This window comes from Ranitomeya variabilis, chromosome 1 (genome assembly GCF_051348905.1).
Source record: "Ranitomeya variabilis isolate aRanVar5 chromosome 1, aRanVar5.hap1, whole genome shotgun sequence".
Taxonomy (NCBI): Eukaryota; Metazoa; Chordata; class Amphibia; order Anura; family Dendrobatidae; genus Ranitomeya; species Ranitomeya variabilis.
The window spans coordinates 244,837,462-244,860,745 of NC_135232.1; the positions used below are offsets into that span (position 1 = coordinate 244,837,462).

The 23,284-nt window shown below is 41.0% G+C and overlaps 1 protein-coding gene across 2 annotated transcripts in view; it reads left to right on the forward strand.

The window, feature by feature from the left end:
* Nucleotides 1–23,284, forward strand: part of ADGRD1 (adhesion G protein-coupled receptor D1) — a 1,174,499-nt gene that overhangs the window by 807,746 nt on the left and 343,469 nt on the right. For both annotated transcript variants that reach the window (XM_077293307.1, XM_077293306.1), the window contains one exon: nt 22,234–22,300. In XM_077293307.1, the coding sequence (XP_077149422.1) occupies nt 22,234–22,300 (67 nt within the window). The remainder of the gene's footprint in view (nt 1–22,233; nt 22,301–23,284) is intronic.

Genomic DNA, 23,284 nt, shown 5'->3' on the forward strand with positions numbered 1-23,284 from the left:
TTTTAAGGGAGTTTGACATCAGACCTATTGTTAACATCATGTTTCTGTGCTAAAACAAATCTGTTACCATATTTCATAATACAAACTCCATATGTTGTAAAATAGATCTCTTAGACCTGGTGAGGTAAGAGGACTTACTTTGAAATGCATGATTGGTTCATGCGGTTTATAATTGTGCTTGAAAGTTTGTTTATCCGTTTGTTTATCCTTCAGAATTATCCATATTTTTGCATACATTTGACTTAAAACTATTCTGTTATTCTGAACTAACTGTTCTAATTTCACAAGTTTTAAAAGTAGATAAAAAGAATCAAATCAAACATGTAAGTTCAAAATATTAGACTTTGCTATTTTTAAATGGAGAGACTGTTCCAATTTCACATGTCTGTGAGTGGCAGAAGTATGTCAACCTTTATTACTAGCAGAAAATTTGAAGGTGAAATTCATCTCTGGTGTTTTCAATAAAAAGGATGATAATCAGACTTCATTGGACAACTTGTTTTTTTTTTTTAAAACAAGCTATAGACTTCAATGTAAAAAAAAAAAGATCCAGCTGAAATCAATTTTTTTAAAACGAACAAAAAAGTTGTGTCAACATAACTTTTTAACCAACTGATTGCTGCTAGATCCATTCTTACAAATAATTACTGGACATGTGAACATAGCCTACTCTCTGACATCTGGACAGAATGCCTGCAAATCTTGTTACCTTCTGGAATTCCAGGTTCTTCTTTTGACTCTCCAGGATGAATCAATGTGATCAATATAGCAGCCTTTCTAATCAAAAAAAGAGCCTGGTATGCAACAAGGTAAGGAGATTCGTAGGCCTCCGATCCAGCAGTTTTAGATTACTTACCTGACCAATCGATTGAATCCTGTGAATCAATACTACAATATTTAAAAGTTTCTGAGGATCTCAGTGAATTCTGATGCTCATCAGGTTGGAAAAGGTTTCAAAACCATAGGCGATGAGTTTGAACTACACCAAATTAGTCAGAGGAATTATGTATAAATGCAGGAAATTCAAGACTATTATTACCTTCTACATGGTACTGTATATAGGGTATATAATCATATGAAAAATAAAAAATGAAATATATCAAATATTTTTAAAAGAGATTGTACAGAGTAAAAGTCTGTGTCAGTAGCACCTTATTGAGTATATGTGCCCTCGTGCTCCATCCATGAGTGGGGTACTGACTTTAGGGTCATAGGCTACACATCGGCTTACATTTGGAATACATTGTGACTAGAGATGCACAGCAGGCCATTTGTAGAGGGATGTCAATTAAGAGATTGTCCCATTGTCCCAGAAGGCAAGGTCCAGAATTTGCCTTGTGGCATATTTTAATCTAGTTGCTCTCCTGGACCAAAAACCCACAGAGACTAAGCACATAAACAGGACAGACAGTAGTAAAGGTTAGCCTTTCGGAGAATCTTAGTGGAACAAAAGGAGCTAGCTGTGAACCCTCAGTCTCTTTGATGCTGTCCAACTTTGTGATAACACAAGCAGACATAAAGAACATCTGCAATCTAAGGATCACCCAGAAAGGCAGTAACACTGTATAATTTAACAGCTTACTGAACTATAGCTTCTGTGTCTTTCTGGTGTGGCTGTATTACAGACATCTGTTTCTCAACATTACACTACATAATTGCTATTACTATATTCACAAATATATATTCTGTTCTTTACAGCAAGGCTATGGCAAAAGCTTTAATTTGAATAGTAAATGTTCATTCTACCATTTTTAATTGGTCATCTAATTGTGAGGGTTATTCCGAAAAATAAGCTGAACATAAACCACTTTTTTGTTGGAACCTCCAGCAATCATCTATCAGATGTAATCTTCAGAGAAACCTGACAAACATTTATTTCTACAGTTTGGAATCATTTTGGTTCAGACTTCTTTTGCAAAGTGATGAGATGAGAAGATCTACCAAGATTCGAATTTGTTATATCACGTTGATTTTGAAAGGGAATTCATTTTTCAACAGTTATTCTCTGCATGTTGAATGTTCATTATTAGGCTACCTCCAGACCCCAGAACATAATAAACATAGGTGTTACCTGTTCCATCTTTGCGCACATTATCTTTGGCCTATTCACTCCAGGCCAGGACTTCTGGCAAAAATAAGCCTCCGATGCCACTGCACAGCATGACATCACCCAGGCAATGTGAGACATTACATGATGATGTCATGTTGTGCATCGTAACAGCCTTGAATGCAGAGATGTAAGAGGCCTAGCATTTTGTAAATGCTAGCATGGAGCGGAGATGACAAAGAGCAGCCATGCGCCTGGGGAAGAGTACAAGAAGAGGCCAGATGGCAGGTTGTAGGGACATGTGGCCGGTGAATATTATTATAATATTTTTTATTAACTTTTTCCCTGGCCTTCTACTGGTCAGCAGAATGGCAGCCTCCATTGGCTATCATTTTGTTGAATTTGTGTGGTGTGAATGACAAAAAAAATCTGTATTCTGGACAATACAAATTTGTGGAGAATTCCATTCCAGATGTCTAAATTGTCTCATCTCCTAAAGTAAGACACCAGATGATTGGTGTAGACTTAGACTAGCCAGATTCAAAATGGTCTAAATTTATCAAACAGCATATGCCACTATTGCATAGTGATTTCCTTGAGGAGTCTTGAGAAGTCGGGTCAAAATTAGGGCGCATTATAGCAGTAATATTTAATTGTATATATACCCGATGACTAGAAAAGTTGGTGAACTGACATTGTTCATGTAAAACCTAAATAAACTGGATTTTTTTTTCATTTTTTCACCTTTTACGGGTTCAAATTCTTCTAAACGCAATACATTTTCCAAACCTTTAAACTTTAATTTCCTGCCTAAAATGTTGGCATACACTTATCTTTAGTGCTTGTAATTCTGAATAGCATTTTACAACTAAGTCAAAGCAGAAATCTCTAATGGACTCTAGCATTTGGAAAAATGGTGGTACAGTAACAAAAGACAACCATATATCAGGCAACAGGATTTGTTACTGTGAAGGTTTTCAACCTCTGCATCCATTGCAGTTTAAAAAAAATGAAAAGATAACTTTGAGCCAAGTTTTTTTTATGAAGAGAATGTTAAAATTTCATGTTGTTCAGTGGAGCCTCTATTTGTTTAGCAATAAATAGCCTTGTGTTTTATGCCTCTCATAGAGGTCCTGTGGGCAGTTATGAGTCACATAAATCACTTTGGCACTGATATATTGGTAAAGCCATGAAACAACATATTTTGTGTAGGAATAAAATTTTAACCTCTTACAGTCAAAATAACTCATTCTCTCTTCGAAAATTTCAAGAAATCTTTTAAAACTTGTCCTGTATTGTACATTGATTTTGCACAGCTGAAAACAATAGTTAAATTACCGCTATTATTTGGCATCAATATGTCCCCATTGTCACCTGTCTGTTCATAAAGTTTACAGGCATCATCTATTTACTTCTTTAGATCGTGTTCTTTCTGTGTAATTCTCAAACTGTTGTTTACTTACTTCTAATATTATTAGTATTTATTTAAAAAAAAAATCAGACCCCAACAATTCCCATAGACAATATTTTTTACTGCAAATAATTCAATCTTACTGACTTCTGATTAATTCAGCTTCAGTTTCCGAGAATAAATATATGAGAATTTTCCCTTTGCCTATACTTTAGGTTAACATGTTCATTTCATCTGATGTTTAGTGATTCTTCCAGCTTCATAACTGTTAACTCAACTTTGGATCCCTAAACATGGTGATGAATATTTCAGTAGCATGGTGTATGATTTCAGATTTATGGAACAAGAGTATCTGCCAAAAGTGACATTGAGGCAAAGGATATACTATGTAGGAAAAGCCACCGAGCCGAATCGTGACATTGCAGTGACAGGGAGAAAGACGCCTATGCAGTTCATAAAAAAAAAGTCTGTAACATTGCTTATTTGACAAATGTTTCCCTGGCAACGCTTCTTATTAAACTGCTCATATCACGCTCTTGTTCAAAATGCAACATATTTCTTCTAGTGCAGAGCTGGATTCCAGTGTTTCACATTCATCAGCATGCGTTACTGGTGGTCTAGGGCAGTTGAGAAGATGGTAATAAAATATTTAGCCAGTTCGGATCAAGTAAGGTCGCACTTGCGATTTACACAGGGTTAAGCTGATGTCATTTCATTTTCTAAATCCGCGCTTCTGTTTTATCTGCTAGTATAATGTTAATCCTAGAAAGGTTAAGAGAAGTTACATCTCGCTTGCTAGCTCACTTACTAATCAGGCGAGATGAATTCGATTTCAAATATGTGGCTATTACACTTGTGTTATACACATCTCGAAAGGAAAGTGGTTCTAAAGTCCTGTCTCGTAAAATCCAAATTGGGTCCAAAATTCTGCACTGATTAACATAGAATTCTGTTGGAGGCAGAGCATCAGTTTTTTTTTTTCTTTCCTATAAGACTTTCTTTCAAGTATTCGGTCAATCCAATTACAGGGACAAACCTCTGGATGGCTCTAAGGATAGTCTAAACCATCCAGGGGATTTGTCCTCACTATTGGTTTGAACTAATACCTAAAAAAACTGAGTAGGAAAGAAAAAAATTCTATTTTATCACATGGCCACCATTTCCTTGTGAAGTTGAATTTGATAAGTTTAGTCCAATATGCAAATAAAGTGTAATTGTAAAATCTGAGTTTATCGGTGCAGGCACACACAACTACTCTCTGTAGCTCTGTATCAATGTCTGACTGTGGATAAGTACTACCTGCAGAGAGCTGTATGTCAGAGATCAGCAGCACACTCATTACCTTATTGATACCTACTGAGCATGGCCGTGTACTGTGTGTTGAAGGGATTTTGTCATATTAAACTAGCAGTCTGATATTTCAGTATCATGTTACAGACTGAGAGGAACTTAGCAGATTAGTATATATTTTTTGTAGGAAAAGACTTGTATTGTCTTTAACCCCTTCATGACCCCAGCTTTTTTCGGTTTTGCGTTTTCGTGTTTCGTTCCCCTCCTTCCCAGAGCCATAACTTTTTTATTTTTCCGTCAATATGGCCATGTGAGGGCTTATTTTTTGTGGCACAAGTTGTACTTTTGAATAAAATCTTTGGTTTTAGCATGTCGTGTACTAGAAAATGGGAAAAAAATTCCAAGTGCGGAGAAATTGCAAAAAAAGTGCAATCCCACACTTGTTTTTTGCTTGGCTTTTTTGCTAGGTTCACTAAATGCTAAAACTAACCTGCTATTATGATTCTCCAGGTTATTACAAGTTCATAGACACCAAACATGTCTAGGTTATTTTTTATCTAAGTGGTAAAAAAAAAACTGCGCAATTTTCCGATACCCTTAGCGTCTCCATTTTTAGTGATCTGGGGTCTGATGAGGGCTTATTTTTTTGCGTGCCGAGCTGATGTTTTTAATGATACCATTTTGGTGCAGATATGTTCTTTTAGTCGCCCGTTATTGCATTTTAATGCAATGTCGTGGCAACCAAGAAAACGTAATTCTGATGTTTTCAATTTTTTTCTCACTACGCCGTTCAGTGATCAGGTTATTCCTTGTTTTTTTTTATAGATCAGGCGATTCTGAATGCGGCGATACCAAATATGTGTATGTTTGATTTTATTTTTATTGTTTTATTTTGAATGGGGCGAAAGGGGGGTGATTTAAATTTTTATATTTTGTTTATTTCTTTTCATATTTTTTAAAAGATTTTTTTTTTTACTTTTGCCATGCTTTAATAGCCTACATGGGAGGCTAGAAGCTGGCACAACTCGATCGGCTCTGCTACATAGGAGCGAAGATCAGATGCATTTAACTAGTTAATAGCGGCAGGTGGAACGCGTACAAAACAGCTGACATGTCCCGGCTTTGATGCGGGCTCACCGCCGGAGCCCGCATCAAAGCAGAGGATCTGACCTCAGATGTTCTTTCCCGTCCAAGGTCAGAAAGAGGTTAAATATCTATAACTAGAAATGGTACCGCGCTTAGGTGATTCGGGGCATCAAATCTCTAATACCCGAAATAGCATACAAGTGCCTGTGATACTAGATGCGAATGTACAATTTTCAAATGGTGATGGACTACTGATAAACCTGAAAGCCTATAGGTACTAGCCAAATGAACTGAATACACAAAGAAGAAGCCCAAAATATGCCCTGCTACCCCTGAATGTCAGCACACAGCCGACCCCGCATCAACCATACGCGTAAGTATTAAAAAGCCCTTACCGTGTGCTGCAGCTGGTTGAGTGTACGGCTCTTCCTAATCAAAGTCCGGGAGGGTGTGCGGTGTGCCGCAGGGAATTGCAACACGTGACCCGCACAAAGTGTGCCTGCGGGTGACGGGCGACGGGTGGGCACGCAGAGGGCAGTCCTGCGTGACCTGTGTGGGGTACCGCTAGTAAGTGCAGAGCCAGAGAACGTCCCGACCGGAGGCGTTCCTGGTTGCACTTGGAAACAAAGATGGCTGACGCTGCCAGGCAGCGTGTGACGTCACAAGCCTACGGAGCCCTGCTGGGACCAAAAAGAAAACCAACGCGTTTCGAAGGGTATGCGCCCTTCTTCGTCAGGGTTGAAGCCTGCAGAGGAGCTCCTCATCAATATATGCCTTCGCTACCCCTATGTGCTTCCCCCTAAACCACGTACCCGTCCCAGTCAGCTCAATAGACAGTGAGCTATGACAGCTGCCAATCACCATAACATCCACCCCTCTGTACTACACGGATTGCCCCTAGTTGGGGAACATAGATTGATGTACATATATGAAGATGACAACCATGAGGTGTATATAAAGAAAGAATTATTTTAAAATTACAAATGCACAAAAATAAACAAATAACATTACCTTTTATTAATAACACATACTAAAATATACTGATAAAGTTAAAATACACAAATGGAATAGAATGCAATGTGAATTCTATATCCTAAAAAGGCGTATATATGCCTATTAAAATAATGCGCGCGCTCCTGTGTCCACTAAATACCTATAAAATGCATGGGGCCTGTATGATGGAACAGGGCGGAAATCATACCCACACCTCCGTCTGCCTGCAGTCGCTAGTCGCTACGCTAAAAGATAAAAGTAAAAAATAGAAAATAAAAAATACTAAATGATAAAATAAAAACCACATGGTATTACACTCATGCCATTAAAATGCGTATAATTCAAACTCGTGGTTCAGGCCTTTAGGGGTGAGGCAATCTAACCTGAATATCCATTCTGACTCGACTTTGGACATTTGTTTCAGGAAATTGCCCCCTCTCAAATTTTGGCGAACTTTTTGAATTCCGCAAGAATGCACATCCTTTACACTCCTATTGTGCACCTCTCCGAAGTGACGAGATAGAGGATGGCCTAGAAACCCCTTCTGGATGTTTCTCAGATGTTCCTTTATACGTGTCATTAGTTTTCTCTTGGTTCTGCCCACATACAATTTTCCACAGGGGCATTGAATCAAATAGATGATACCCGTTGAAGAACATGTTATCTTATCCCGGATATAAAATATCTCCGTACCGCTGGAATTCTTAAATATAGTTTGGCAGCTTCTCTTACTGCCTGTCTGGATGCAACAATAGCACCCCCCACATCTCACAAAACCCCCGTTGGGGTTGGACTGCTGATTTCCTAACGGACCCTGCTTGATGTAGGCCAATTTGGCCGTAGGGGCCAACAGATTGTTTAACGTCTGCGCTTTTTTGTACACAAACCTGGGGTACGGCGGTAAAAAATCCCCTATGATCCTATCCCTTTGCAGGGTTGCCCAATGTTTCCGAATGATCCCCTGAAACTGCCTATATCCTGCATGGAATTGTGTTATAATGGGCAGTTGTTTAATTTGTTCGGAAATAGATACCATTCCTTTAGGGTCGGGTTTCTGTTTATGTATCAAAGTATTCCTGGGTATGGCCCTTACTTCTTTTGCTGCCTGTTCCACCAGTGGCAAAGGGTACCCCTTCTCCAGGAATTGTTGTGTGAGGTGCCCGGACTCCTGATCAAAGTCGTCGAGGCTAGTGCAGTTACGTCGGATCCTAGTAAATTGTCCCTTCGGGATGTTTGTGAGCCACACCGGAATGTGGCAACTGCTGGTATGAATAAAACTATTTGAATCCACCTCTTTCCGGTAACATTTTGTGCGTAAGTGGCCCTCTTCCACGAAGATAGTCAAATCAAGGAAGTTGATGGTGCTGTCACTCACAGTGGGTGTGAACTCCAGGCCAAAGTTATTAGTATTCAGGCCGTGAATGAATGAGTTCAGGTCAGTCCTGGAGCCCTCCCAAATGAGGATGACGTCGTCTATGAACCGACGCCACAGCACCACCCCCGTACGAAGCTGGCCTCTATCATAGATGGCTGACTCCTCCCACTTGGCTACGTATATGTTCGCAAAGGAGGGAGCGAAACGCGTCCCCATTGCCGTGCCCCATTGTTGGAGGAAGAAACGGCCCTCGTACATGAAATAATTGTGTTTGGTAATAAACATAATACACTCCTGTATGTACTCGATCTGGGTTGTGGAATATGTACCTAATTTGTGGAGGAAGTTCCCCGACGCCTGGCAACCCATCTCCTGGTTGATGACAGTATACAAGGATTTAATATCCAAGGTTACTAAGAGATATTTAGGGTTCCACTCGATCGTTTCCAAAATCTCCAAGGTGTGACCCGTATCCTTTAGGTATGCCGGAATCAGGGCCATACATTTTTGTAAGTGGGTGTCAACGTATTTTGATAAATTTGCCGTAAGGCTGCCAATGCCCGAGATAATGGGCCTCCCTGGAGTGTTCACCAGGTTTTTGTGAATCTTGGGTATATGGTAAAAGAGGGCCACACTGGGATTAGAATTGACAATGAACATCCACTCTTTTTTGTTAAGAATACCCAATGATTTCCCCTTCTGACCTAAAAGGTTCAGTTTTCGCACATACTGCGGGGTGGGATCACCCAATAATTTTCTATAGGTGATTGTGTCACCAAGGAGTCGTTCCGCTTCCTCCTGATATTTAGTCCTCTCCAAGATGACGATTCCCCCTCCCTTGTCGGCCGGGCGGACGATTATATCATTATTGGTTTGCAGATTTTTTAGGGACGTTCTTTCCTGAAAATTCAGATTACTGGATGTATGCATCCTTTTGCCTCTCTGTAATTTCCTAATGTCCGCGGTGACCAATGTATCGAATGCATGGAACGCATTGGAGTATTCTTGTATTGGGTTGAAGGAGGACGGGTTGGATAGTGTAGTGTGAATTAATTTAGATGGTGGTTCTTGAATATTATTCGTTGTGCCTGTCCGTTCCTTTTTCAAAAAATACTTCTTCAGGGCCAGGTTACGTAAAAACTTTTTCATCCCAATATACAAGTTAAAGGGTTTAGCCGAGGTAGACGGGGCAAATTTTAGGCCCTTCTGCAGGAGGGAGACATCACTCTCTGTTAGCTGGTATGTACTTAAGTTGTATATTTTTGGGGAATTACCAGTTGAACCCACTATTTTCTTTTTGGTGAGTTTCCCTCCCCTCTTACCTCTTTTGGTTTTAAAGATCTTACCCGAAAAAAATCCTTACTGAATGGTGTATGCCCACCTGCCCTTTTAGATCCTTTCTGTATGGGGGCGGGAACCTTTCCCTTTGTGCTGGGCTTAAAACTTTTACTGGTTGCAATTTTTGTTGTGCATATCTTAGGTTTTGTAATTGTGGGTTTGAAAGGGGGATTGGTTGCTATCCCTGGTCCAAGCCCCCCCTCTGCGCCACTTACTGTCTCGGACCGCGCCGTGCTACAACAACCCTCCCCTGGTGGGGATGCGGCGGCATGGTCCTCTGCCCTATACGATAGCAGAGGGGTAAACCGATTAGAGATCGATACAGGGGCGATTGTCTGAATAGTGCGGTCCAACAGGGGACTGGTTTCCATACCCAAAGATGTATTGGGATATATGGAAAATTCCAAGGTTTTATTTGGATCACGGAATCTGGAGGTGACCTAGTCAAATTATCGTCCCAAACTGAGGGGCTAGGTGCCGAGATATGGCCTCTACTGCGGACCGGTGTATACTGCGTTGAGTTAGAATCTGCATAAAATGATAGATTAATTACACTATCTATTCCATTTCATTGCTGCTCTGAGATGTACTCATCCAGGACCACCAGCTGGCTGGAGTTCAGCTGTTGATCCTGAATGGATTCGCAATCTCTGATGTCCCGTATGGGATAAATATTGTATATATGTTCGGGTATATTATCCCTCTTGAATTTCCTAATTTTTTTTATCAATGATCTCATTCTCTTTATTTTTCAGTCTATGCAAAATGTTGGCTGCTAGTTCTTCTATACCCTCTGTGGTCGTGCATGCTTGCAATTTTGGGAGGGCTCCAGGACTGACCTGAACTCATTCATTCACGGCTTGAATACTAATAACTTTGGCCTGGAGTTCACACCCACTGTGAGTGACAACACCATCAACTTCCTTGATTTGACTATCTTCGTGGAAGAGGGCCACTTACGCACAAAATGTTACCGGAAAGAGGTGTATTCAAATAGTTTTATTCATACCAGCAGTTGCCACCTTCCGGTGTGGCTCACAAACATCCCGAAGGGACAATTTACTAGGATCCGACGTAACTGCACTAGCCTCGACGACTTTGATCAGGAGTCCGGGCACCTCACACAACAATTCCCGGAGAAGGGGTACCCTTTGCCACTGGTGGAACAGGCAGCAAAAGAAGTAAGGGCCATACCCAGGAATACTTTGATACATAAACAGAAACCCGACCCTAAAGGAATGGTATCTATTTCCGAACAAATTAAACAACTGCCCATTATAACACAATTCCATGCAGGATATAGGCAGTTTCAGGGGATCATTCGGAAACATTGGTTAACCCTGCAAAGGGATAGGATCATAGGGGATTTTTTACCGCCGTACCCCAGGTTTGTGTACAAAAAAGCGCAGACGTTAAACAATCTGTTGGCCCCTACGGCCAAATTGGCCTACATCAAGCAGGGTCCGTTAGGAAATCAGCAGTCCAACCCCAACGGGAGTTTTGTGAGATGTGGGGGGTGCTATTGTTGCATCCAGACAGGCAGTAAGAGAAGCTGCCAAACTATATTTAAGAATTCCAGCGGTACGGAGATATTTTATATCCGGGATAAGATAACATGTTCTTCAACGGGTATCATCTATTTGACTCAATGCCCCTGTGGAAAATTGTATGTGGGCAGAACCAAGAGAAAACTAATGACACATATAAAGGAACATCTGAGAAACATCCAGAAGGGGTTTCTAGGCCATCCTCTATCTCGTCACTTTGGAGAGGTGCACAATAGGAGTGTAAAGGATGTGCATTTTTGCGGAATTCAAAAAGTTCGCCAAAATTTGAGAGGGGGCAATTTCCTGAAACAAATGTCCAAAGTCGAGTCAGAATGGATATTCAGGTTAGATTGCCTCACCCCTAAAGGCCTGAACCACGAGTTTGAATTATACGCATTTTAATGGCATGAGTGTAATACCATGTGGTTTTTATTTTATCATTTAGTATTTTTTATTTTCTATTTTTTACTTTTATCTTTTAGCGTAGCGACTGCAGGCAGACGGAGGTGTGGGTATGATTTTCGCCCTGTTCCATTGTACAGGCCCCATGCATTTTATAGGTATTTAGTGGACACAGGAGCGCGCGCATTATTTTAATAGGCATATATACGCCTTTTTAGGATATAGAATTCACATTGCATTCTATTCCATTTGTGTATTTTAACTTTATCAGTATATTTTAGTATGTGTTATTAATAAAAGGTAATGTTATTTGTTTATTTTTGTGCATTTGTAATTTTAAAATAATTCTTTCTTTATATACACCTCATGGTTGTCATCTTCATATATGTACATCAATCTATGTTCCCCAACTAGGGGCAATCCGTGTAGTACAGAGGGGTGGATGTTATGGTGATTGGCAGCTGTCATAGCTCACTGTCTATTGAGCTGACTGGGACGGGTACGTGGTTTAGGGGGCGGGCACATAGGGGTAGCGAAGGCATATATTGATGAGGAGCTCCTCTGCAGGCTTCAACCCTGACGAAGAAGGGCGCATACCCTTCGAAACGCGTTAGTTTTCTTTTTGGTCCCAGCAGGGCTCCGTAGGCTTGTGACGTCACATGCTGCCTGGCAGCGTCGGCCATCTTTGTTTCCAAGTGCAACCAGGAACGCCTCCGGCCGGGACGTTCTCTGGCTCTGCACTTACTAGCGGTACCCCACACAGGTCACGCAGGACTGCCCTCTGCGTGCCCACCCGTCGCCCGTCACCCGCAGGCACACTTTGTGCGGGTCACGTGTTGCAATTCCCTGCGGCACATCGCACACCCTCCCGGACTTTGATTAGGAAGAGCCGTACACTCAACCAGCTGCAGCACACGGTAAGGGCTTTTTAATACTTACGCGTATGGTTGATGCGGGGTCGGCTGTGTGCTGACATTCAGGGGTAGCAGGGCATATTTTGGGCTTCTTCTTTGTGTATTCAGTTCATTTGGCTAGTACCTATAGGCTTTCAGGTTTATCAGTAGTCCATCACCATTTGAAAATTGTACATTCGCATCTAGTATCACAGGCACTTGTATGCTATTTCGGGTATTAGAGATTTGATGCCCCGAATCACCTAAGCACGGTACCATTTCTAGTTATATCTATTTAGTCCTTTCAGAAGTGGCACATGTTCTGGGGTACCAGCAGCTGGGTGATTATACCGGTTAGTCCCACAGGTTCAGTGGGCAGCAGTGTTGAGCGCCAGCTGTATTGTTTTCAGGTTAAATATCTGCTCATTCTGGGATTGGTAGCCTAGTGGGTGGTCCAACTCAGTGATTGACAGCTGTCTTTGTATTCATGCAGATTAGGATGTCAGTCTCTGATATTAGGCCATGTGCACACGTTCAGGATTGTTAGCGTTTTTTTCGCGTTTTTTTCGCTATAAAAACGTGATAAAAACGCGAAAAAAACGCTAACATATGCCTCCTATTATTTACAAGGTATTCCGCATTTTTTGTGCAAATGTTGCGATTTTTTCCGCGAAAAAATCGCATAGCGGAAAAAAAAGCAACATGTTCATTAAAAATGCGGAATTGCGGGGATTCCGCACACCTAGGGGTCCATTGATCTGCTTACTTCCCGCACGGGGCTGTGCCCACGATGCGGGAAGTAAGCAGATTATGTGCGGTTGGTACCCAGGGTGGAGGAGAGGAAACTCTCCTCCACGCACTGGGCACCATATAATTGGTAAAAAAATAAGAAATAAAATAAAAAACAGTCCTATACTCACCCTCGATGTCCGGCGCTGTGTTCCCGCCTCTGTGCTGCACGCTGGCTGGTTCCTGTAGCTGGTGTGCGCTGAAGGACCTCGCCGAATGACGTCACTGTCCTGTGATTGGTCGTGAGCGGTCATGTGACCGCTCACGTGACCGGACCGTGACGTCACGGAAGGTCCTGTGCACACACGCCAGCTAGAGAAAGAGGAACGGACGCCGCTGAGGAGATGTCTGGGTGAGTATAAGCATTTTTTTATTTTTTTTATTATTTTTAACATTCTATCTTTTACTATAGATGCTGCATAAGCTGCATCTATAGTAAAAAGTTGGTCACACTTGTCAAACGCTATGTTTGACAAGTGTGACCAACCTGTCAGTCAGTTTTCCAAGCGATGCTACAGATCGCTTGGAAAACTTTAGCATTCTGCAAGCTAATTACGCTTGCAGAATGCTAAAAAAACGCGAAAAAAACGGAAAAAAAACGCAAAAAAAAAAATGCGGATTTCTTGCAGAAAATTTCAGGTTTTCTTCAGGAATTTTCTGCAAGAAATCCGCAACGTGTGCACATACCCTTACAGCTGTTTCACACCTGCCCCTGTCCGTTAGACTTTCATGTGCTGTACATTGGGCTTTACAAGTAGCCCAGCCTGCTTCCATATCTTGTATTTATTATGCCCATATAAGACCTATCAAGACACACACATTTGTCTTAGTATTGTATTAAGACTTTCTAGTAATTCTTTTAGTGTGTATGTGCACAGTTCCTGTCCACAGGCTCTAGGCCATTTCCTGGTTGCCTGTAGTTTCTAGTTCCTAAGTTACGTGTCTGAGACTTCCAGTAACACTGCTGCCTGTCAGTGATCTTCAGGATGTCACCTGTTTGTGAGTCGCCCATCAGAGCCGTGGGGTATTCGGTACCGGGTCCGGTTGCAATTAAAGGGGTGCTCACGGTGGCAACGACCGGGTTCGTGGCCCTGGGCGCCCAAGTAAAAGGGGTTGTGGAAATAAGGGAAGCTCGTGATGCCACCTGTGGTATTCGGTCAGGGGTGACCGACGCTGCTTAAAGGGGTCCTCTGGGGTGATGTTATGGCATGGTATAACTTCCCACAGGTGAAGTATGTCCCCAGGGCTCCCGGTGAACAGATGGAAGATGGTGAGTGGTGCAGTAAAGAACAAGGATGCAGTTGTGCAGTCTTTTAACCTGGTTTACTGACGGTAGCAGGTAGCCACAGTCCAGGGCACCAGATCACAGGTACAGGCAGGGTTCGGCCGGCTTGGAAGTGAGTTCAGAGTCCAGCTTTATCAGGTGGAGTTAAAAGCCTTCCTTCTAGCGCTGTTATTATAGCCCCTTACTGCCTATGACTTTGTAGCAAGGTCCTCTCAGTTATCTCTGTCCTTTGTTGAACTGGGACACAAACCCATTTGACAGGTGACTGGCACCAGCTGACTAAATCTTCCTAACTGCCTAGCAACTGCCTAGCAACTAACTCCTCCTCCCAACCAAAGAGAGAGCACCTCCCCTGATTTTGGGTGTAGAGCTCCCCCTTCTGGCATGAAGTCAGAATGATGTTGTATGTGCTAGTTACCTGTTAAAAGGAATCCTCCATCGCTTCCAAGTGTGACATCACTCTCCCCTTGAGGAAAGCAATGCCACTGTGACAACCAGGACCCTGGGGCATCACACTTGCCTGTGGCTTCCAGCAACCTGCTGCCTGTCAGTGGTCTCTATTTCCACTTTAATACTTTAGCTCTGCTCATCCTCCTGTGACTTTCAGGATGTCTCCTGTATGCTTGCGGCTTCTAGGACCCCTTTAAGACTTTCAGTTTGCCTCTATGTGTTTGCCTGTAGCCTCCAGGACATATCTTGTCCGCTTGCAGCTTCCAGGACCCCTTTAACACTTTGTTTTCTTCTATATGTCTGCCAGTAGCTTCCACGATGTCTTCTGTCCGCTTGTTGCTTTCAGGATCCTTTAAAATTTTAGTTTGCCTTCAGTAACTCTATCTGTTTTCCACATGCAACACCCACCTTCTGCTATTTTTGGGCTCCCTCTAGTGGTCACAAGCGGTACTGTGTAGTGTTGTCTTTCTGCAGGTTGGCAGCATCAGCTGGTTCGTTATCCTTGGTTGGTTTCCTATTTAGCTCACCTGGATACTCAGTTCCTTGCCTGCTCTCAATGTATTCAGTGCTCTTCAGATTCCTTGTGACTACCTTGCTCCCAGTCTCTCCAAGACAAGCTAAGTTTTTGTTTGTTTATTTTTTGATTATCAGCATTTATCATGTTTCTTGCCCAGCTTGCTAAAATGTGATTTCCTCGCTTGCTCGTTGCTCTAGGGGACTGAGTTTCTCCCCCCACACCGTTAGTTGGTGTGGGGGTTCTTGAAATCTCAGTGTGGATATTTTGTAAGGGTTTTTTACTGACCGCACAGACCCCTTTTCTATTTTCTGCTATCTAGTATTAGTGGGCCTCATTTGCTGAATCTGCTTTCACCCCTGTGTATGTGCCTTCCTCTTACCTCACCGTTATTATTTGTTCGGGGCTTCTATATCTTTGGGGATTATTTCTCTGGAGGCAAGTGAGGTCTTTCTTTCTCTCTAGGGGTAGTTAGTTCCTCAGGCTGGCTCGAGACGTCTAGGATTTTAGTCACGTTCACCGGCTACCTTTAGTGTGTTGGATAGGTTCAGATTTGCGGTCAGTCCAGTTTACCACCTCCCTAGAGTTTGTCCTATGTTTTGTTACTTAGCTGGAGTATTTTGTGATCCTCAACCACTAAGGATCATAACAGCTAGCTTTGTGTACCAGCAGCTCACCAGACCTTTGAGTCCAGAAGGAGCAAGGATTTCAATGAATAAAATAATGATTTTTCTTCAATAAAAATGGTTAGCAGTTCTTTCAGCTCTTTCTGTTAAATAAAATGTTGGAAGAATATTGGACTGTATTTACAGGGTTTTAGGTTCCCATGCCCTGACACTGTTGCCTCTGGTGGTATGACCAAAACAAAGATACCTTCTAATAGCTCAAATTCTGCGTTGAGTAGCACACAGCTCTGTAATCTCTTTACTTCCTGGTTGCTGGGTGGAGAGAACTCCTCCTTGAATAACAGTCCTGGAAGTAACTTCTCATGCTACTGTGACACATTATTGGTCTGTCATTAATCTGAAGTATATACTGTTATTACTAGATTTAAATATAAACATAACAGTGCCTTTGAACAAGCACATTGCTCAGGAAAGCGAGAGCTGTGATTATGAGAACTATATCGGAAACTGTTGTTGCCAGGCCAGACATTATGAGTATGGAGAAAATAATGCAGGAATGATAACAGCAGTTCAGTCAGGAACTGATAGTAAGGGGGAGAGAGGTGAGCAGCTAACTGCTGTATAGAAATCAAGGATGCTATAGGGGTTGTTCAGCCTAAAACTACAAGTCTGCAGTCACTGTGTGCTGTGAGGATTCTCCGTTGTCAGCGGCGGGAATGGCTGCAAGTATGTGATATGCATACTCTCAGCCACATTCTGACTAGATGGGTGCCGCCTTGGTCAATGCAAGTATATTGACGGTGGCCGGAAACATAGCACAAATTTACCCTGTTCATTGAAAACAGAAATTTATTTTTCTGTCTTTAGAACAGTTCAGCATGCATTAACGCTAATAAACAGTGTGCACCTCTTTCAAATCTTGGTGCATTTCACTCCCATAAACCTGTTTTAAGGTTCATGTGCTTCATGGAAGGAATACTTTCATCCTTTCAATCCTCATAACTCCATATTCCAGCACATTCTGCAATGCAAAATGGTAGCCTTACTGATGAAAGTTCCAGCTGTGATCTCTGATTTAAGTAGAGGTCCCTTGGGAGATCCACCACTGTTCCTGGGAGAGAAAAAACTGTTGTTTGCAAATTAATTTCATCTCACAATTATTATCCAAGTACAGAAAAGAAATGAAGCACTAGAACGTTACCTTTCACCTTTTGTTTCTGATGACTGCATGTCAGCATCACAAAGAGCGGATTTGAGTTGTTGGCTTTCCAAGCACAAGATCATTCAAGGCTGTTTCATTCTTATTTTAAAGCAATTTTCATCCTTCTCTGCTCTCAACCAATGAAGACGACTCAAGGGGGCACTTGAAAAATAAGGTTGAATAGTAAATATCATCTGTTAAGTACTCGCTGTATTACATGACCGCGTATCTGGTGAAGGACGGGCAGCTGTTTGCATAAAGCTAACAATTTTCTGCATTCAACAGTTTTAATGGAAGTGTAGGGAGCCAGAGGAATTCTGGATATAGGAGATATTCATTGCAAAGCAAAACATTCTTGTTTGCCGTTTTCCTCGTTATTGTTATTGTGTGAACCTTAAAACTCTGTGTAATGTACGTCGCCTACTGTTTCACACCAGCTGCTCCAAGTATAATCTTCTTGCAGATACTGCTAATTGACTCATTCCATAGCCCAAGCCTGCATTCCTGGAACAAGAGAGGGGTAATCATTTTGTGTCTTTTCTTGTTTCTTGCCGTTTATGCTGCAGAGCTCTGTTAAAATTGAAGAACACATATTATTCATAGCCGTGGTGTACCTACCATAAAGGCAGAGCAAGGAACTGCTATGAAACCTTGGAGAAATGGCAGATTGAAATGCTCTCCAGCTTTCTGGTGGGGTTTGTCAGCAGATGCCACTAGAGGAAATTCAGTGTACAAAGGTTTACAGCTTCTATTGAGGTTTCGAGTAAATCAACAAACTTAAAGAGTTATCCAAGATTTTTTTAAAACATTGATGCTTTTATTTCTTCCAAAACATGATGATTTTCAAGTTTTGTACACTTTGTTTTTTCTTCCCTTTCTTGCAAGATCCATATCTTTTTTATTTTCCATCCACATAGACAAATGAGGGCTTGTTTTTTTGTGTGTGACTACTTGTAGTTTTGAATGACACTATCCATTTCAACCTTCAATATACAAGAAAACAGGAAAAAAGAAATCCAAGTGTGGTGAAATTGCACAAAAAAAGTAATTCTGCAATTGTTTTATAGGGTTTTGTTCTTTACAGCATTAATTGCGCTTTACAAATTATCTAACGGTGTGATTTTCCACATCAGGATGATTACAGCTATATCAAACTTGTATTTTTTTTAACATACAATTTGTAAGAAAATTAGTTTTGCCTCTGTCACTATTTTCCGAGACCTATAACACTTTCATTTTTATGTAGATGGAATTGTGTGTGGGCTTCTGTGACAAGCTGATGTTTTTATTGATACCATTTTGGGGCAGATATATTTTTCATTGCGGAATTTACCAATTGTGTTGATTTATTTTATAGTGTGATAGATCAGATTTAAAACATGTTTAGGTTTTAACTTTGTTATCTGTAAAAATCTATATATTGTCTTATGTTGTGAAGGGATTAATATAAAAAGCAAGGCACCCTTTTGTACAAAGTGCACAGCATAACGAAACCTTACTAAGGAATTGAATCATGGTGGACACTATGCTCATTTCTATACCTAGTGATCATCATTTCACTGCAGAGCAGTTAGAAAGAGTGAGACCACTGCCATAGCTGGCAGACGAGAGATCCGGCAAATTCTGCCCCCAACAGCACAGATTTTTGCAGGGACACGTGGAAGCAAAAGAAATGTGTTTGCTAACGACACAACCTGATTGTCAATTGCAGTTATATCTTTCATTAATGTAAAATATTCAATACATTTTGTTATATATTGACAAGCCCCTGCTAAATACAAGCGTTAAAACCATTCATTTTACCAGTGTGTTATAAAATACAAGTATTTCTTGTAGTGCTTTACTACATTAACTTATGTAGTGGTACATCAGTCTGAGGGGGTTATTGTGTTTATACAGACCTGTAATGGAAAACTAACATATGAGAGAGAATACAGTTTCCTGCTGCGTAGCCAGGGCACATCATGAGAAAGCCTCTGATTACTGTGAAACAGGGTGAATGGAGGGCATTGTACATTCCACAAATCCATATTTTATTGTGTGATTCCGGCAAAGAATGAACAAAGTGCTGATGGACCTCTTACGGCAGACGTCTCCAACCTTTTCTGAGCTTCAGAGTCGAACATAAAGATAACAGAAAACATGCATTAAAGATAGGTCAATTTTACATGTAGTGATTCCTTACAACTATTTAAAACCAAATATTAAAAATTATTATAAACTGTTGTGAGCAACACAAGACTACAGGAAAAACTCCAGTAAACAAAAGGGCCAGAGATAGCAAGGAAAGACCTGGCCACATTCCCAACCCGAAGCACAGTCTGTATCTCTCTCTGTCTCTATGCTGAGGAACATATTTGTGTTTCGTTGTCTTCTCTGGTCTTTACTTGGTCCCTCTGGCTTAGAGCAGGAAGATGAGACTCTGCCTACAGTCCCACCCAGGAGCACGGGCATATTATTAGCTGAAAACTTCTAACTCTGATTACACAAGAACTACAAGACTGATTTCTTCAACCCACGTATTATGTTAATCAGTATAACGGTGCCAACCCGACAGTGTTTGTAGGTTACTTAGCAAAATCCTGCTGACATGTTCATTTTAAGGCAGCAATCCAGAATCCCCCTTAATAAGGAACATGTTTCTGTTTTACATGTACAGCAGTTACATGATAATCATCTTGAGACCCGTAGTTTAATTATTTGTGCTTTATAACAATTTTACACTTGCTGTATTAGAGGTAAGCTCTCCATGCACTGACTTTCTGGTGAGTTTAGGATAGACTTGTTCCTATAAATGGCAACCTATCTGAAGAGGTAGCGTTGCAGGCAGACCAATGATGATCCAGGAGTAGTGTTGAGCATTCCGATACCGCAAGTATCGGGTATCGGCCGATATTTGCTGTATCGGAATTCCGATACCGAGATCCGATATTTTTGTGGTATCGGGTATCGGTATCGAAACAACATTAATGTGTAAAATAAAGAATTAAAATAAAAAATATTGCTATACTCACCTCTCCAACGCAGCCTGGACCTCACCGAGGGAACCGGCAGCGTTGTTTGCTTAAAATTCGCGGGTTTACTTCCTTACGTGAAGTCCCGGCTTGTGATTGGTCGCGTGCCGCCCATGTGGCCGCGACGCGACCAATCACAGCAAGCCGTGACGTAATTTTAGGTCCTTCAGGATTTTAAAATTACGTTCTGGCTTGTGATTGGTCGCGTCGCGGCCACATGGGCGGCATGCGACCAATCACAAGCCGGGACTTCACGTAAGGAAGTAAACCCGCGAATTTTAAGCAAACAACGCTGCCGGTTCCCTCGGTGAGGTCCAGGCTGCGTCGGAGAGGTGAGTATAGCAATATTTTTTATTTTAATTCTTCCTTTTACACATTAATATGGATCCCAGGGCCTGAAGGAGAGTTTCCTCTCCTTCAGACCCTGGGAACCATCAGGGATACCGTCCGATACTTGAGTCCCATTGACTTGTATTGGTATCGGGTATCGGTATCGGATTGGATCTGATACTTTGCTGGTATCGGCCGATACTTTCCGATACCGATACTTTCAAGTATCGGACGGTATCGCTCAACACTATCCAGGAGGTGTGTCTCAGACTGCCTCTCTAGGAAGTGTAGTTGGGCTGTAGTCAGAGATCACAACTCTGCTCTAATGAACGTGAGGTCAAAGCAGCCATTGCTTTAATTTATCTTGATATAATACATATAAGCAGTAGATAAAATGCGTGTCGGGCATGTGCAGCAATTGTGGGGTCAGTATCTAACTATTATACCTATCATGTGCTTTCTATATACTGTTCTATTTGATACATGAATGATTCTATTTAGTATCAAAGTAAAGTGATCTTGTTGCACAATATAACTTTATAGCACTTTACATGTACCTTACCACTTGGTTATCCTATTATTTAATTAAGTAATATATGCTAATAACATTTACAATATCCTACCTGTGTCAAAAATTAGTTAGAGCACTAATGCTATCTAGGAGTTATCATCTCTGTATACTCTGGACCTGAACATTTTGTACCCTATATGACACATAATTGTTTTTTTAATACAGTATTTGTGCATAAAATAACAGCTATTTGGCAATGTGTCTATACATACAGTATGGCTCATAGATCAAATGATTATTTAATATACTGAGATGCTCCGATTGTTTGTACTTTGAGGACAAATTTTTCTTGATGTTTTATTGATTTGAAGATGTGATTAATACAATTATACAATTTTATTTAACCATTTAGTTTTCTGTTACATTTAAAGGTTTATATATTTACATGTTGCAAACTATAGCATTATAATACCATTTTCTGAGCATAATATATATAGTTGAGAGTGAATAACTCAACAAAATGTCTGGTATATTAAGCATAAAAACAAGTTGCCTCTAATAATCACATATTTCCATATTGGTTATTTAGAGTACCATAAAACAATTGTATTAATCCAATATATATAGGGAAACTGATAGCTGTCAGTGAATGACTCAGCAATATACCTGCCACATGCGCGCTGTAGGAACTCTTGCTCCAGTTGGGTGTTATTTTATGACAAGTTACTATGTTATTAAACTCGAGGAGGATATATTCTATTATTATGCTCAATGTGGTCATTATTTAACGATTTTACTCTTTTGTGAGTGCTTATTTAACCCTTTACCCACATATAACGTAATAATAATATGTCATATGTGGGCTCCCTAGGAAATTAACCCTCATTTTTGCTGTCAGATGATGACTGTGTTATTCAGTCATCATCATCTGCCTCCAACAGCCAAGAATAGAGTAGTGGAGCTCTGTCTGTGGTTGTTATCCTGTTAGATGTCTCTGTCAATCTGTGACCATGGCATTTACAGATGCAGGTGGGGCACCATAATTGATCGAGAAAGGTAAATTACCTGTGCCTTTTTTCAACTTATGTACTATTCAAGTATCTAACTATGTAACATCTCCTTTTATTCCAGGTTCTTCATTGGTTATCTGCATTGTATCTGCTACATCTGCTCTGGACAGCTACGGAGTGGGGGAAAAGTAAGTGTATAAGACAGACATGTAATTTCTGATATGTAGTCTAAGGCTACCTGATTACATATCTGGAGAGCTGTAAAATCCTATGATGTTTGATCCTGCAATTAAGACAGCAGTCTAGCAGCAGGAGGACACTGCTTAGTTTACTGCAACCTGCAGCATAGATTGTTGGCAGTCCATGCTCCGAATCAATGATTCAAATTCCTGCACTGCAATCATTTTGTTGTGAAAATATGTGTCACAAGTTTACTGCAACAGAGAGGAGCCAGAAGACTGCAGCATCTGATTTCTCCTACTACTGCACTGATTAGAAGCCCTTTGCCTTCATATTAAAAAAAATAAAATTTATTTTAGCAGTGCAGGGGTTAATCTGCTCAGTTGAGTGCTCCTGGAAGCTTTCCTGTGTTAAGGCTTCCAGATGTGCACTGTTAGCGACTCCCATCTCCTAGATGTGTACTGTTAGCCAATCCCAATTCCTATATAATTTGGACCCTGGCTAGCACTCATTGTCAGAGTTAGAAATGTATGTTCTCTGTTGAGATTCCATTTCTAAGATATGTGTTATTGTCTGCTGGTTTTCACAATGATCTGGCAAATTTTCGAATGGTACTGGATTGGGATTGTTCTGAAGATTTGAAGGTGTTACAAAGGTTTTTGGGTTTCGCCACCTACTACCATAAGTTCATCAAAAACTCTTCAGTAGTGGCCAAACCTCTGATGGAAATGACAAGGAAAGGGATAGACTTTTTCAAGTGATCCAATCCAGCCAGGGAGGCATTAGATACCAAGAAGGAGTGTTTTGCATCTACTCTGATTCTCATACAACCTGATGTCATTCAGCTTTCTATTGTAGAAGTTGACTCTTCTGAAGTAGAGGTGGGGACTGCATTGTTGCAGGTGCATCTCCTGGTATATGACGTTCATGTGCATACTTTTCTAAAAAACTGTCATCTGCAGAGAGAAATTATGACATTGGCAACAGGAAAC